Source organism: Hypanus sabinus, chromosome 13 (genome assembly GCF_030144855.1).
Source record: "Hypanus sabinus isolate sHypSab1 chromosome 13, sHypSab1.hap1, whole genome shotgun sequence".
NCBI lineage: Eukaryota > Metazoa > Chordata > Chondrichthyes > Myliobatiformes > Dasyatidae > Hypanus > Hypanus sabinus.
The window spans coordinates 15350694-15366203 of NC_082718.1; the positions used below are offsets into that span (position 1 = coordinate 15350694).

General features: G+C 40.1%; 1 protein-coding gene across 4 annotated transcripts in view; it reads left to right on the top strand.

The window, feature by feature from the left end:
* sbf1 (SET binding factor 1) overlaps positions 1-15510 on the top strand; it is a 189171-nt gene that overhangs the window by 77173 nt on the left and 96488 nt on the right. For all 4 annotated transcript variants that reach the window (XM_059987144.1, XM_059987145.1, XM_059987147.1 and 1 more), the window contains exons 3-5: positions 1304-1441; positions 2041-2151; positions 5953-6063. In XM_059987144.1, the coding sequence (XP_059843127.1) occupies positions 1304-1441; positions 2041-2151; positions 5953-6063 (360 nt within the window). The remainder of the gene's footprint in view (positions 1-1303; positions 1442-2040; positions 2152-5952; positions 6064-15510) is intronic.

Genomic DNA, 15510 nt, shown 5'->3' on the forward strand with positions numbered 1-15510 from the left:
CCCCCTTGGGTGCAGGTGCAACCTGTCTCTTTTGTAAAGGTCGTACCTTCCCCAGAACAGATCCCAGTGATCCATAAATCAAAACCCCTGCCTCCTGCACCAGTTCTTCAGCCACGCATTCACCTGCCAAATTTTAGTAAGGCATTTGACAATGTCCCTCAAGGGGAGGCTCATCCAGAACATTAAGGTGCATGGAATCCACATGAATTGGTTGAATTCAGAATTGACTTGCCCATAGAGGACCGATAGTACTGGTCATGGGATTTGTTCTGGCTGGAGGTCCGTGACTAGTGGCATTCCACAGGGATCTATAGTTGTTTGTTATATGTAAATGATTTGGATGTAAACAAAGTTTGATGGGTTAGTAAGTCTGTAAATGATACAAAGATTGGTGTTATGGATAATGTAGAAGACTGGGATTCAGCAGGATATAGATCAATTGTAGGTACAGACACAAAAATAACAGATGGGGCTTAACCCTGCCAAATATGAAGTGTTACTTAGAGCTAGGACCATCTCATCCTTCCTAAAGTGTGGTAAGCAGAGTTGGATTCAGTATCCCATGTGTGAACCAAATAGTACTTTATGAAGATTCAACATGGCCTCTTTTCCTTTGTAGTCTTTGCCTCGGTTTATAAAACCCAGGTTCATGTACTTTGCTGTCTACTTTCTGAACATAGGCTACCACGTACAATATCTACATGTATCCAGGTCCTTGTAATGCCATGCAGACTGTTGAACTACCTTTTAAAATGCATTTTTTCACCTTTTTACTTTGTCATCTGTATTTTCATATTTCCTTACAATATGTGAGGCTATTTGGTCCTTTGAGTTTAAGCTAGCTTATAGACAAATTTCCTTTCCTCATGTATTTGACAGTGAATGCTCTCCCTTTCTCCACTCCCTCGGTAATCCTACAGTAGCCAATTCAACGAATTTGATCTGAGTGTAGCATTATAGGAGAAGTATAAGGGAATGAAAATGTTACTGAAGCATCTGAAAGTTTAGAGTAAGAAGGCAAACACATGAGTGTTTATTTTCCCCACTGTGACATTGAGGTTTAAGGTTAAGACATTTTAAACACTTAAGAAGGTTCTGCCTAAGTAAATGTTAAAAAGTTTTGTGTGGTTGCTTCAGTCCTCACCCTCATTTGATTCAGTCAGTCTTGCAGTCTACAGGAGTGTGAGTGTAATAAGATTTCCATGTATATAAGCACTTTATGATTGGTTAACGGATGTTGTTATAATCTCACATTGGAAAATTTGTATGTAAATTATTCATTTTCTCTGATCACCTCTTGCAGTTTTGTCAACCTGGTGGATGGCAGCTGGTTCTTGAAAGGAAATCTCCGAACTTCTTTGTTGCAGTTTTAACAGATATCAACTCAGAGAGACATTATTGTGCATGTTTCACCTTTTGGGAAGCAGTTGAGAGTTCACAGGTATTTGTATTACTATAGTAACCTCTTTAATTAGCATTTTTAATGTGACAGTAATGTTCCACAATGTTTCATGTGAGTAACAGTGATCTGCTTGAAAAGTTAATGCAGATATCAGATGCCCTTGTCAGAGTAGCTTGTTTTGTGGAGAATTTGAGAAGAAAAAGCCAACTTGGGCATCTCAAGATAATGCTGCAGATGATTGACTAAATAAATGTTTGAGAAGCAGCAATAACTCAGGAATATAAGGGTGGAGGACATTGAAGAAAGGCAAAATGGTGTTTCAACCCAAAACATTATCAATTCCTTTCCTTCAACAGATGCTGCTTGACCTGTTGAGGTATCCCAACAGATTTTGTTGGACAGTATTTGCAATCCATTGTGTTCTCATTACATTAGATCCTAGCCAGTAACTCTGACCTGGATAACCAGTGATATAAAACATGCTTAAATGCCACCCCCACCCCCGAATAGGTAACTGTATTCCTGCAATTGTATTGTCTGCAATTATTGGCTGGGGTCTTGATATACTAGAGCACTTGCATATGTTACACTGTATTTTTCACTGAGGTCTGCTTAATGTCTTTTCTCTAAAACCTCAGCAAAATCATGGAAATTGTACTGAAGAGGACTCAAAATTTCAGACTTCACAGTTATTTGCCCCAAAAAGTCTGGTTCTGGTTTCACAGTTGGACCACACGGAGGTGTTCAGGGTAAGAACGGCATGGATGACAAGGAACCGTGCATTTTTATTTAATTTAGTGGAAACTATGAAGCATATAAATAATGCTACATGTCATTATTTTGTAGTACAAAAATGTCATGGAACAAATGGTCAATTAGCAATGCAGAGTTTCACATACAGCAAAATGATTGATTATCATGAAATCATCACATAACTTGCTTAGATCGTTAATGTTTTTAAAACATACGAACTTCTCAAAGCATATCAGGGAAGTATAATTGGACAAATTTCAAAAGCACTCCAAAATTAATTACTTTGAGTAATAACAGAAGATGGTGGAAATTCTCAGCAGATCCCATAGCATTTATGGTCAAGAAATAGAGCTAACATTTTAAGGTAATGAACTTCCATCAAAAATGGGAAAAGTTAGAAGTAAGTTTTGAGTTGCAAAAGAAGGAACATTGTTGGGATGGTTTTACAGAACAAAGTTTTGTGATAAGGTCAAGATTGTGAAAGATTGTGGTGGTAGTGATGATAGCTGAAAAGGATGGTAAAGGTGAATAAATTACAAAACATGCATCTGGGATAAACAGAAGGAAATAAAAACTGAAGTTACTGGAAGAAAGGGCGGGGAAAGAAAAACTAGGTACCAGAATGGCTGATGTGAAATTGTTGAATGTAGGTTGGTTTTAAGGATGACTGGTACTGGAGAAGTTTAGAGTTCAAAGTAAATCTATTATCAAAGTACAGATATGTCACCATGTATGACCCTGAAATTCATTTCCTTGCGGGCATACTCAATAAATCCATAATAGTATAATAACCATAATATAATCAATGAAAGAATGCATCAACTTGGGCATTCAACCAATGTGCAAAAGACAACAAACTGTGCAAGTATATAAAGAAAGAAAATAATAACAATAAATAAGCAATAAATATGAACTTGAGCGGAAAAGTCCTTGGAAGTTAGCCCATAGGTTGTGGGAACATTTCAATGATGGGGCGAGTGAAGTTATCCCTTTGATTCAAGAGCCTGATGGTTGAAGGGTAATAGTTGTTCCTGAATCTAGTGTTTTGAGTCTTGAGGCTCCTGCATCACCTTCCTGATAGCAGCAGCGTGAAGAGAGCATGTATTGGGTGGTTGGGGTCACTGATGATGGATGGTACTTTTCTGCAGAAGTGCTTCATGTAGATGTATGCAGTGGTAGGGAAGGCTTTACCCATGATGGACTGGGCCATATTCATTACTTTTTGTAGCATTTTCAATTCAAGGGCATTGGTGTTTCCATACCAAGGCTGTGATGCAGCCTGTCAAAATACACTCCACTGCACATCTATGGAAATCTGTCAGATGTCATGCCAAATCTTCACAGGCTGCTAAGGAAGTAGAGGCGCTGCTGTGCTTTCTTCACAATTGCACTTGCATGCTGGACCCAGGATAGGTCCTCCGAAATAATAACACTGAGAAATTTAAACTTGCTGACCCTCCACCTCTGAGGACTGGCTCACCTTTGGATTCTGCATCCTGAAGTCAGTAATCGGTTCCTTGGTCTTGCTGACATTGAGAGAGAGGTTATGGTTATTGCAGCACTCAGCCAGATTTTCAATTTCCCTCCTATATTCTGATTTGCCACCACCTTTGATTTGGCCTACAACAGTGGTGCAGTCAGCAAATTTGAATATGTCATTGGAACTGTGTTTAGCCACACAGTCATAAGTAAAAAGCGAGTAGAGCAGGGGTCTAAGCCTTGTGAAGCACTTGTGATGATGGAGATTATGGAGGTGATGTTTTAGCCAATCCAAACTGACTGGAGTCTGCAAGTGAGAAAATCGAGAAGCCAGTTGCACAAGGAGATATTGAGTTGATTGGGGGTCGAAAATTCCAAAGCTTGGTTTTAGCTAATTGGCCATTATAGGGATGTGAGAACCCTAAAATTTGAAGAGCTCTTAAAGACATACCAGAAAAGATGAGAAGAAGGCAAAGAAGCTTTGTGTTTCAATGTAGTAAGAATTTTACATTTGCATTTGCACTTAAGTGGATTTAGGAGTATGGCTTGAAGGTTAAGAATCAAAGTACAAGCAGAATTTTGGATTAGCTGAAAACTTGAGCAAACAATCAGGTATATTAGTGGTGTATGGAACTGTTAGAAACAGAAATAACTGAGTGTGACCAAAGAAGTCTGAAGTGACACTAGGCAGTCTTATAGTGATGAAAGATTTCAAGTCAGAAACTTGTTTGGGAACAAGTTTTGTTAAGATTACAAACTCTGTTCCATCTCGGGTGATGATGTGGAAGAAGTACAGAAGTATTAATGTAGGTACATAGTTTACAGGGGTGACCAAAAGCATTGGCATCAGTTTTGCCAAAGTTTATTAGTGATAATTGCAACTTGTTTGTGGTTTCTTATCAGACAAGCATTGTGATAAATTGGAGGCCCTGGAGGAATTAAGTGATGTAGTAAGATGCAAAAAATTATACTTGGTTACCCCACAGGGGGCAGTATTTGGCTTGTTGAGTGTGCTTCAGCTCTCTACCAGTGCAACTCTCGAAGTCCATCTACCAGCTCGTGCTCTGCAGCCTTACAAATTTTTTCAACCATGTATTTACCAATCCCTCTTGAAGACCACAATGGAAGCTGCCTTACCACATCTGTAGCATGTATCTCATAGTTCTGATCTAGTATTATCTTACTGTATAGTATTATTTCCTATCACCTCTGTCCTGATGAAGGGTGTCGGCCTGAAACATCGACAGTTTGTTTCTTATCATGGATGCTCTCTAAGCTGCTGAGTCCCTCCAGCATTTTGTGGGTGTTGCTCTGGATTTCCAGCATCTGCAGAATCACTTGTTTTAGCATTCCAGAGATTTTTTTTTGTCTGCCTGTTATGGTACTGGCATTAAGGGCAGCAATGAAGGTTTTCATTGTTTTTCCGTATCTTTTTGTTTGACCAGTCAGGGTTGTTACTCCTGAGCTGAACCTGGAGGAGCAGTGGACCACTCTTAATCTGGCCTCTACCCTTTGACCTGTTTGGTATGTGTGATGCTACCAGGAGTCAAATCACAACTCCAGTTCTCCGGGTCATTGAGGCACGCAAGCCACTGAACCCTACGACCAGGTTGTGGTCCTCTTGGGTATTCCAGAGTTTTGCTATAGTTGCCATACTTGAACATACGTTAGCCTGACTTATAGCTGGATACCAGCAGGAATCCAGACTTTATAGATTGATCTTGGCAGGAATTGATCCAATCTTCAAACTACAGTGATTCAGATCATTATGTTGGGGACAAAAAACCGGGCCAGTGCTTGGCTTTCAAAAGGATTGAAACCATGCTCCTGCATTGTTGTGTCTCTGGGAGTGGTCTGTGACTGCAGTTGTTAAGTTGTAGTCATTCCTGATTTGTGCTGTTTGGGTGACATTACCTGTGAACACCTTTATATAGCTTCTGTTGCTTATTTAACATTTCCTGGACCAGCAGGGGAAGGAGGGCAGTCTGAGTCCTGAAATCTAATGTATAAGTAGCTAAGGACCAGCGTAGCAGCTGTCTTTCCTTTTGTCACTTTTGGTTGTGTAGCAAGAGTAGTTGGCAGTCTGTTGCAATACCAGGTGTCATCCTAGAAAAAAGCAAAACCAAGCCTATATAATTTACAAAAAAATATCTGAAATGTCCTGAATCATACTGGAAAAATTTACCTTTGTTTATGGTTGCAGTCACTGCCTGATCTATTTCAAGCATCTTTGTATTTTAACTTACTGCTATGTGTGTAAGAGAGAATATAAGTGATTTAACTGCAGTTTCTCTTTTTCTCCTCTCTCTCTCATGCAGAATTGCCTGGGTCTGATCTACACTATTTACATTGACTGTCTAGATTTTCCATTGGAGACAGTGATTGGGAACCTGCTGACTTGCATCGTTCCCATCACAGGAGGATCCCAGGTCAGTCAGTCTGAGCATGGTTGTTTTTTTTTTATTTTCAGTTTTAGTTCAGTTTCCGATGCAATGACTTTTTTCCAGAACTGTGCTGAAATATTGATAGCTACTTTGGTGAAATTGGTGAAGGCATATGTTGACTGTCTTATTCATTTAAAAAAATAGATGAGTGAATATCATAAGAAGAACAGACTGGTGCTTCAATTTTGTGAGAAGATAATTCTGAGCTGTTGTAGATTCCATCTGGATTTCCTTTGCTGAGAAGTTCAGATGGTGTTTGGAACACTTGAATGCACAAGGATTGAGTATCTGTGTGCTGTTGTTCCAAGAACCTATTCCAGAAGCAAATTATAGGATGGAATGATTAGTGATTTCATTTTATTTCTTGGACAAACAACAAGTATCCCACCATCAACCTGTTGGGAGTTGCATTGACCAAATATATGTAGTTTGGCCACTGGAACAGGTCAGTAGTCTGTGAGTGATTAACTGAATAACCCAAAGCCTTTCCATCATCTACAAAGGGAAAGTCAGGATTGCGATTAAAGGCTTTCCGCTAGGATGAGTGCAGCTTCAGTGGTAGTGAAAAGGCTCAACACCTCCCAAGACAAAACAGCCTGCATGACTGCTATCCCATCCACTTCTGACCCAAGAGGGTGAGCCATTTACAATGTGCACTGCAGTTACTCATCTTGGCTACTCTGACAGCACCTCTTAAACCAGCGATTGCTACACCATAAATTATGATATATGGAATATCAAGGTCCTCCAAGCCAGACACCATCTTGAAACTATATCGTGGCTTCTTTGTCAAAGTTAGGCTTTTATCTTCCCCAATAACATTGTGGAATACCTACAGCAGATGTACAGTATATCTATGGTTCAAAGATATGGCTCAGTATCACATATTCTTGTGCGATTGGAGGTTGGGCAATAAATACTCACTGTTCTGGCTCCTGAACACAAAGTTGTAAGTAGCAGTTGAGTCATGCATGACAGAGTATCATACAGATTGTCCAGGGCAGATTGAGAAAAGCTATGTACCCTCCCTCATTAAGTGTTCTATTTAATAGACAGCATAGTAAAATACCTTTTTGAGTTGAAGAAAAGGTTTTGAACATTTATTCGTTGCTTTTCATGTTCCTCATTGTTGAAAGTGAAGGTGGGGAGGTTCCCCATCAAACAATTTGAATTAGCCTGCTGTATGCTGAAGATTTACTGTTTTATGTCTGCCCATTTCCTCCTCTTACAAATTTATTAGCAATTGGAAGTTTATTTCAAATTGTAAAAGTTGAAATCATGATTCATACAGAAAACTTCAGGGCATAAATATGAGCATTTGGCACCTCACATCTGTACCAGTATAATTACCCACATCCTGTTTAGACCTATTCCACTTTCAGTTGCTCATTGTGTTCTTCAGTATTTCTCCGAATCCAATCCCATCCTTTGCTCCAAGTATGTGTACTCCAGTTCTACTCCAGTTGAATATTAGGTAGTGAATTCCAGGATTTTGACCCAGCAAAGGTGAAGAAATGGGATGTATTTCCAAGTTAAGATGGTGTGTGGCTTCGAGAGCACCTTCCAAGTAATGATGTTTCCATGCTTTGGCTTTCCTTATCCTTCCAGCTCTTGGAGGTTGTGGGTTTAGAAGATGCTGATGAAGGAATCTTGGCAAGTTGCTTCAGTGAAATTTGTTAACATAGTAGCAGCAGTAGAATACAATACACGATAATATAGAAGGAAAAGAAAATAAATCAATTATAGTACATATATTAAATAGTTAGATTAAAAAGACTGCAAAAACAATAATATATAAAAACAAAATGAGGTAGTGTTCATGGGTGTAATGTCCATTTAGGAATCTAATGGCAGAGGGGAAGAAGCTGTCCTGAATTGCTGAGTGCGTGCCTTCAGGCTTCTGTATCTCCTTCCTGATGGTAACAATGAGAAGAGGGCATGTCTTGGTTGGTGGGGGTCCTTAATAATAGACACTGCCTTTCTAAGGCACCACTCCTTGAAGATGTCTTGGATACTGCAGAGGCTTGTACCCAAGATGGAGCTGACTTAATCTTAAAGCTTCCTGCAGCTTCTTTCAATCCTGTGCAGTAGCCTCTTTCTCCCTCCAACCCCACACCCCTATGCCAGACAGTGATGCAGCCTGTCAGAATGCTATCCACAGCACACCTATAGGAAGGACAAACAAAATCTCTTCAAACTCCTAATGAAATATAGCCGCTGTCTTGCCTTCTTTATAGCGGCATCGATATGTTGGGACCAGGTTAGATCCTCAGAGATCTCGATACCCAGGAACTTGAAATTGTTCACTCTCTCCACTTCTGATCCCTTGCTGAGGATTGATTCATTTCCCTTGACTTTCCTTTCCTGAAGTCCACAATTTGCTGTTTTGTCTTACTGATATTGAGTGTAAGGTTGTTGCTGCGACACCACTAACTAACTGGTATATCTTGCTCCTGTATGCCCACTCATCTTCATCATAGACATTACAAACAGTGGTTGTGTCATCAGCAAATTTATAGATGGCATTTGAACTATACCTAGCCACACAGTCATGGGTATATAGAGAGTAGAGCAGTGGGCTAAGTACACACCTCTGAGATGCGTCACTGTTGATTGTTAGCAAGGAGGAGATATTATTACCAATCTGCACAGATTGTGGTCTTCGTTAGGAAGTCAAGGATCCAATTGCAGAGGGAATTACAGAGGCCCAGGTTCAGTAGTTTATTGATCAGGACCGTGGGAATGATGGTGTTAACTTATTTCCACTTGGCATGATTAACTTATCATTATTTAATTATTTATGGTTTTATATTGCTACATTTCTTCACTATTCTTGATTGGTGTGGCTGTAACGAAACCCAATTTCCCTCGGGATCAATAAAGTCTGTCTGTCTGTCCTGATGTAGGTGTTTGTATTGTCCAGGTGATTTAACGCTGTGTATAGAGCCATGTAGATTGCATCTATCGTAGACCTTTTGTGGTGATAGGCAAATTGCAGTGGGTCCAGGTCCTTGCTGATGCAGGAGTTGAATCTAGCCATAACCAACCTCTCAAAACATTTCATCATTGTAGATGTGAGTGCTACTGGATAATAGTCATTAAGGCAACTCATACTACTCTTCTTGGGCACTGGTATAATTATTGCCATTTTGAAGGAGATGGGAACTTTTGACCATAGCAGTGAGAGGTTGAAAATGTCCTTGAATACTCCCACCAGTTTAGTTGGCACAAGTTTTCAGAGCCTCAACAGGTACTCCATCGGGGACTGCCACCTTGCGCGACAACCTAACTTTGGCCTCCAAGACAGAAATTGCAGGATCATCAAATTCAGCAGGGATCTTCACAGCTGTAGTTATATTCTCCCTTTCAAAGTGCGCATTGGAGGCATTGAGCTTGTCTTGGAGTGAAGCATCAGTGCTATTCATGATGTTGGGTTTTGCTTTGTAGGAAGTAATGTCCTGCAAACCCTGCCAGAGTTGGCGTGCATCTGATTTTGCCTCCAATCTTGCTCGGAATTGTTTCTTCGCTCTTGAAATGCCCCTCCCCAAGTCATACCTGGTTTTCTTGTGCAGTCCTGGGTCACCAGATTTAAATGCCGCCAATCTCGCCCTCAGCAGTTGATGAACCTTCTGGGTCATTCATGGCTTTTGGTTTGGGAATGTACAGCAAACCTTTGTAGGCACACATTCATACACACAGGTTTTAATGAAGATGGTTACAACTGTGGTATACTCATCCAGATTCGAAGATGAATCCCTAAATGTTGCCTTGCCTGCTGAGTTCCTCTAGTATTTTGTGTGTATTAGTACAAATTCTTCCGACTTTACAAGGGTGGTAATGACTGTATTGTTGAGGATGGGTTGTTATGTCCTGTATGGTGTCAACCTTCTTGAGTGTTGTTCAAATTGCATTCATCCAGGCACGTGGAGCATATTTCATTGCACTCCCACCTTGAGACTTGTAGATGGTGGAGGACTTTGAGAAGTTAGGAGACAAGTCACTCACTGCAGGATTCCTGGAATTGCAATTGACCCTGCAATCTTAGGTGCATTATACATAAGGCTATTCCAATTCAGTTTCAGTTAATGGTAACACCCCCCCACCCCCAAGGATATTGATAATTGGGGGATTCAGTGATAGTAATGCCATTGAATTGGATTGAGAACAAGATTTTCTCTAATTGGTAATTGTGATTTCCTGTCAATGCATGTGGCGTAAATATTACTTTACAACAATCAGCACAAATCTGCTTCATAATCTGAGGAGTTACAAATGTTGAACATAGTGTGATTATCTGCAAACATTCCTACTTTAGACTTTATGCTTGAAGTAGCTTAAGATGTTTGGGCCAAGGACTCCTGCAGAGATGTCCTGTGGCTGAGTCCATTGACCTCCAACCTCCTATCTTTGTGCTAGGTAGGGTTCCAAGCAGTGGAGGGCTTTCCCCATGATTTCCATTGTCAGGCCTCCCTGTTACTATACTTGATCAAGTACTGTCTTAATGTCGAAGGTTGTCACTCACAATGCAAGCCAGGACTTTGATTCTCTTGACTTTGTTTTCACTAAGGCTGCATTGAGGTCAGATACTTAATGATTTTGGCAGAGCCCAAACTGAACTTCTATGAGCAGGTTGTTGCTGAGCAATAACTTGATAGCAATATAGAGAACTTGCCATCACTTGGCTGATGATCAAGCATAGACTAATGGGCCAGGAATTGGCTGGGTTGGACATTCTGCTACTTGTGGGCAGGGCATACCTGGGCAATTTTCCATGGTGTCAAGTAGATGCCAATATTATACTGTGCTGGACCAGCTTTGCCAAGAGTGTGACAAGATCAGGAGCGCAAATCTGCAGAACCCACAGCCTTTGGTGTATTTACTGCCTTTTTGCTGTGTCTGTCTGACTATCTGTCCATCGCCCCCCCCCCCCCCCCCCCCACAGACCCTTTAAGCTGCACCATTCAGCAATCCACAAATTTAATCCTAGCCTAATCACAGGACAATTTACAACGACCAATTAACCTACCAACTGGTACAGTATGTCATTGGAATATGGAAGGAAACCCATGTGGTCACGGGGTGAACATACAAACTTCTTACAGGCAGCAGTGACTGGGAGTGAATCAAGCTGACTGAAAACAAGCATCTATCATACTAGGGCCCACTGGAGGAGGCCAAGATTGATCATCCACTTGGCACTTCTGGCTGAAGATCCTTGCAAATGCTTCAACTTTCTGTTTCACATTCATGAATTGGGCTTCACTATAAATGAGTAAGGGAGCATTCATCATGTTTCAGAATCAGGTATATTACCACTGTCTTATATGACATATCAGGCTGTGATGGCCTGATATCACACTGCACATGTATAGAAATTTGCAAGTCTTTGGTGACATAACAAATCACCTCAAACTTCTAACTAAGAAGAGCCAATGGTAAGTTAGTTTATTATTGTTTTGTGTACTGAGGTACAAAGAAAAGCTTGACTTGGATTCCATTCATGCAAGTCATTTCATTACAACCACACAATGACATAGGATATGGTGAAGCAATAACAAAATGGAGAAAAAAACGTTAGTTACAGAGCAAGTGCAGTACAGGGAGACAATAAGGTTGAAGGTTTTAACAAGGTAGATTGTGAGATCTAGAGGCCATCTTATCATATAGGGGAACAAGTAAGTAGCTTTATAACAGCGGGACAGAAGCTCCCCCTGAGCTTGGTGGTACATGCTTTCAGGCTTTTGTATCTTTTGTCCAGTGGGGGGGGGGGGGTGGTGAAGAACTAAAGAAAGAACATCGTGGATGGATGGGGTCTCTGAATATGTTGGCTGGTTTGCTGGAGCAGTGAGAAGTGTAGATGGAGTCCATGAAGATGCAGCTGGTATCCTTGGTATGTGGAACTGTGCCTACAACTGTGTTGCTTCTTACAGGCTTGGTTGGTGTGGTGATTTTAAAAATTTGAGAGGATTGAAGTGGATGTGATAGATGCGCTGACATGCCTTCTTCATGATAGCATCAATGTGTTGGGCCCACGATAGATCCTCTAAGATGTTAATGCCCAAGAACTTGAAGCTGTGCTCACCTATTCTACCCAGATCACTGGGGATCAATGAATCTCAGAGGCTTGTCACCCAACTTCCCCTGACTGGTCCATGATTAATTCCTTGGTCTTGCTAGCATTGAGTTCAAGATTATTGTTTTGATGCCACTCAACTGGCCAACCTCTCTCACTGCTGTATGCTTCCTTGTCACCATCTGAATTACACTTGCAGTGAGTTGTTTGATTGTTCCCCACCATTCACTACTGGATACAGCAGGGCTGCAAAGCTCAGATCTGATTCATTAGCTGCAAGATAATTTAGCTCTATCTATTGCATGCAATTTATGGTGTTTAATGCAAGTAATCCAGTTTTGTAGCTTTTCCAGGTTAATCCCTCACTCTGTGTGCTTGGTGCTGATCCAGACATCCTTCATTGAATCAGAATTGATCCTCTGGTTCAATGGTGAAGGTAGAGTGGGACATAGTATGCCAGATTGTAAGGTTGCAGATTGTGAGTGTGTACAGCTCTGGTGCTGCTCCTGATCCACGTCACCTCATAGATGCTCAGTCCTGTGTTGCTGGATCTGTTAAAAGCCTGCCCCATTCAATAAGGTGAACAGTGCCATAGACACTGAAGTCAGGACTTCTCCGCAAGAACCGTGCAGTAGTTATTCTGCCTGATACTGTTGTTGACTGATGCATCAGCGATAGGTAGATTGGTGAAGATGGGGAGGAGTAGGTTTTCCCCTTTGTGAAGTAGCAGTTAATGAGTTAGAAGTGCAAGCCATGATGTTAGAATTTTTCTTGTGTTTCTACAGGGCTAATCATGCTATTTATCTGGTCATTTCATAGGTTTCGTTTAAATTCTCTTATCTCTAATCTGTCATTTGTTTTTAATCTACCATATGTCCTGTCTGTTGCTAACCTAGATGGATGATGAGAACGAGGAAGCAGTGGTATGAATCTTTTGTTGCTTTAATTACTTTTATCTTAAGTCCGCATTTCTGGATCTTGGCAGCTTCTACTGCTAACATTATATGATAAGTTGGTCCTTACATTTTTTAAGACAAAAATGCATCCTGCTTTGGGGGATTAAGGGAATAGTTGTAGAACTGCGGTATTTCAGAATAATGTCATTATTTGAAAGGGGGTTCAGGAAATGAAGCTGAGTCATAATTGGCATGGAAGGGGTGTTAACAAATTTTTGGGACATAAAATGGAAATGGGGTATTTAGCCCTGTGTTGATGTTTATGCTTCGAGTCTCCTTCTATTCCTTCTGCATTTTCTGTCTTTCAGCATGTCTTTCAATTCCCCTTTTTCTATTGTGGAACTAACTAGTATCATTTTAAAAGCATCTGCATTTCAACCATGATGGTAATGATTTCCACCTTGTAGCAACTCCAAGATTGGTTCTCCTTATTTTCCATCAATATGTGGACATATGGGCCCCTGATTTGGATTTGCATACGTGGAAGATTTCTTATTCTCATCCAACTTGGCCAATTAGCTGTCAATTTTAAAGACATCTGAAGAGTTTTTTTTTAATCAATAGCTGTTGCTTTTCAGTGTTAATAACATCTTAAATGATTTTGTAACACCAGAAGTAGTTAGCACCCTATTTATGCTCTCTCCTCCCTATCACTTCTCTTATCCCTCTGAGAATCTTATTCTTTTTTTTAATCTCTTGTACACTGACCCCAACTGAAGATGTTGACATGCAGCCTGAAATTGCCTCCCCGCCCCCGGAAATGCTCCACAAGGAGTCATCGTGCAAATCATGGACAAATGGTGGTCTCTCCTGTGCCTTAACAATTTTATATAGTCATAAACATGTTAAGGCTTTATAACTCTCAAAAGCTAAAGCCATAAGTCAAACTTCAAATTTAGCTTCATGTGGATTTAGAGAAGATGATTGCTATGGTGTTACATAATATTCTGGTAGCCAATATGAAAGTTCATGAAATTGAAGGGTAATCAATATTTTGTCCTTGCAACCGAATTGAAGATGTGGACTGAGAACAGATGAGGCTCTAGTAAATGGTACTAATCCCTACAGTATCCTACACATCAACCTGAGAATGAATGTCTTCACCCCCACCCAACTATTTGCTCCCTATTTGATAACCAATTCTCAATCCATTTTAGTATTTTTGCCTCCAATTCCACGTGCTTTAATTTGGTTGGCCAGCATGTTGTGTAGTACCTTATAAAAGCCTTCAGAAAATCAATTAGTTCACCATTATCTGTTCTGTTGGTCATGTCTTTGAAGAACTCCAGTAGATAAACCAAATATGTTTTTTTTCATCAATCCATGTTGACTGCTCAATAATATTATTTACAAGCAGTTTTATAATTAGACCCTTCATTATAGATGCTAACATTTTTCCTATCACTGATAAGCTAATGGGTTGATAATTTCCTAGTTTTCACTTTCCAGTTAAATAGTGATGTCACATTTGCTGTAACTCCGTCCATTAGCATAATTCTAGAATCTGCAGCTCGTTAGTGGATGCTACAGTTATCACCTTCCATCTCTAGGTTCATTTCTTTCAAAACTTTGGGATGTGAATAATTGGGTCCTTGCAATTTATCAGCTTTGACATTTACAAGCCTCTGCCCAGTTTCTTCCTTCCCTCATCTCTGCTTGATCCTGGATCTGGCAGTTGGGAAACATCTTCTGTGACTTTCTCATGAATCTGTGATACACTCCTTTGAAGGCTTGTAGGAAGCAGAACTGTGCATCATAGTCAAGATATCATATCCATGACATGTCATTGCCTTAACAAACAAGTAGTTTGTTCAATGTAGAGGAAATTGTAAATCACCTATTTTTTGCTTTGTTGGTGTCATAATAAGTGGAAGAGACATGGGTATAAAATTGCTGTCAAATAATTAGGCTGACAGGCAATTACTTTCAATGCAGGCAAATACTGTAACAAATATCCACTTTGGACTAAAGAAGTGCAAATTTTAATGATTTAAAATGTTAAAGCTGTGTACAATGATACTTCAGAGATTCTGTTAATTTATTGATCCAAAGTGGGTCTTGGAATAAGAAAATTTGGGCCATTTAGTCTAAACTGGTTCTCTTTTTTTAAAAAAAACGGCAGTCCAGTTAATTGCATTTCTCTACTCATTTAGCATACCCCTATAAATATTTTTTCTTCAGGTGTTTATCAATGCACACAAAATGCTGGAGGAACTCAGTAGGTCAGACAGTATCGATAGAAATGAATAAATTATTAATTTCTATAGTTGTTGCCTGACCTGCCGAATTCCTCCAGCATTTTGTATGAATTGCTTCGGATTTATAACATCTGCAGGATTTCTTATGTTTATCAAGTTCTTTCTCTGTAACTTGTTAGTGATTTTTGAGATCATCATCCTTTTA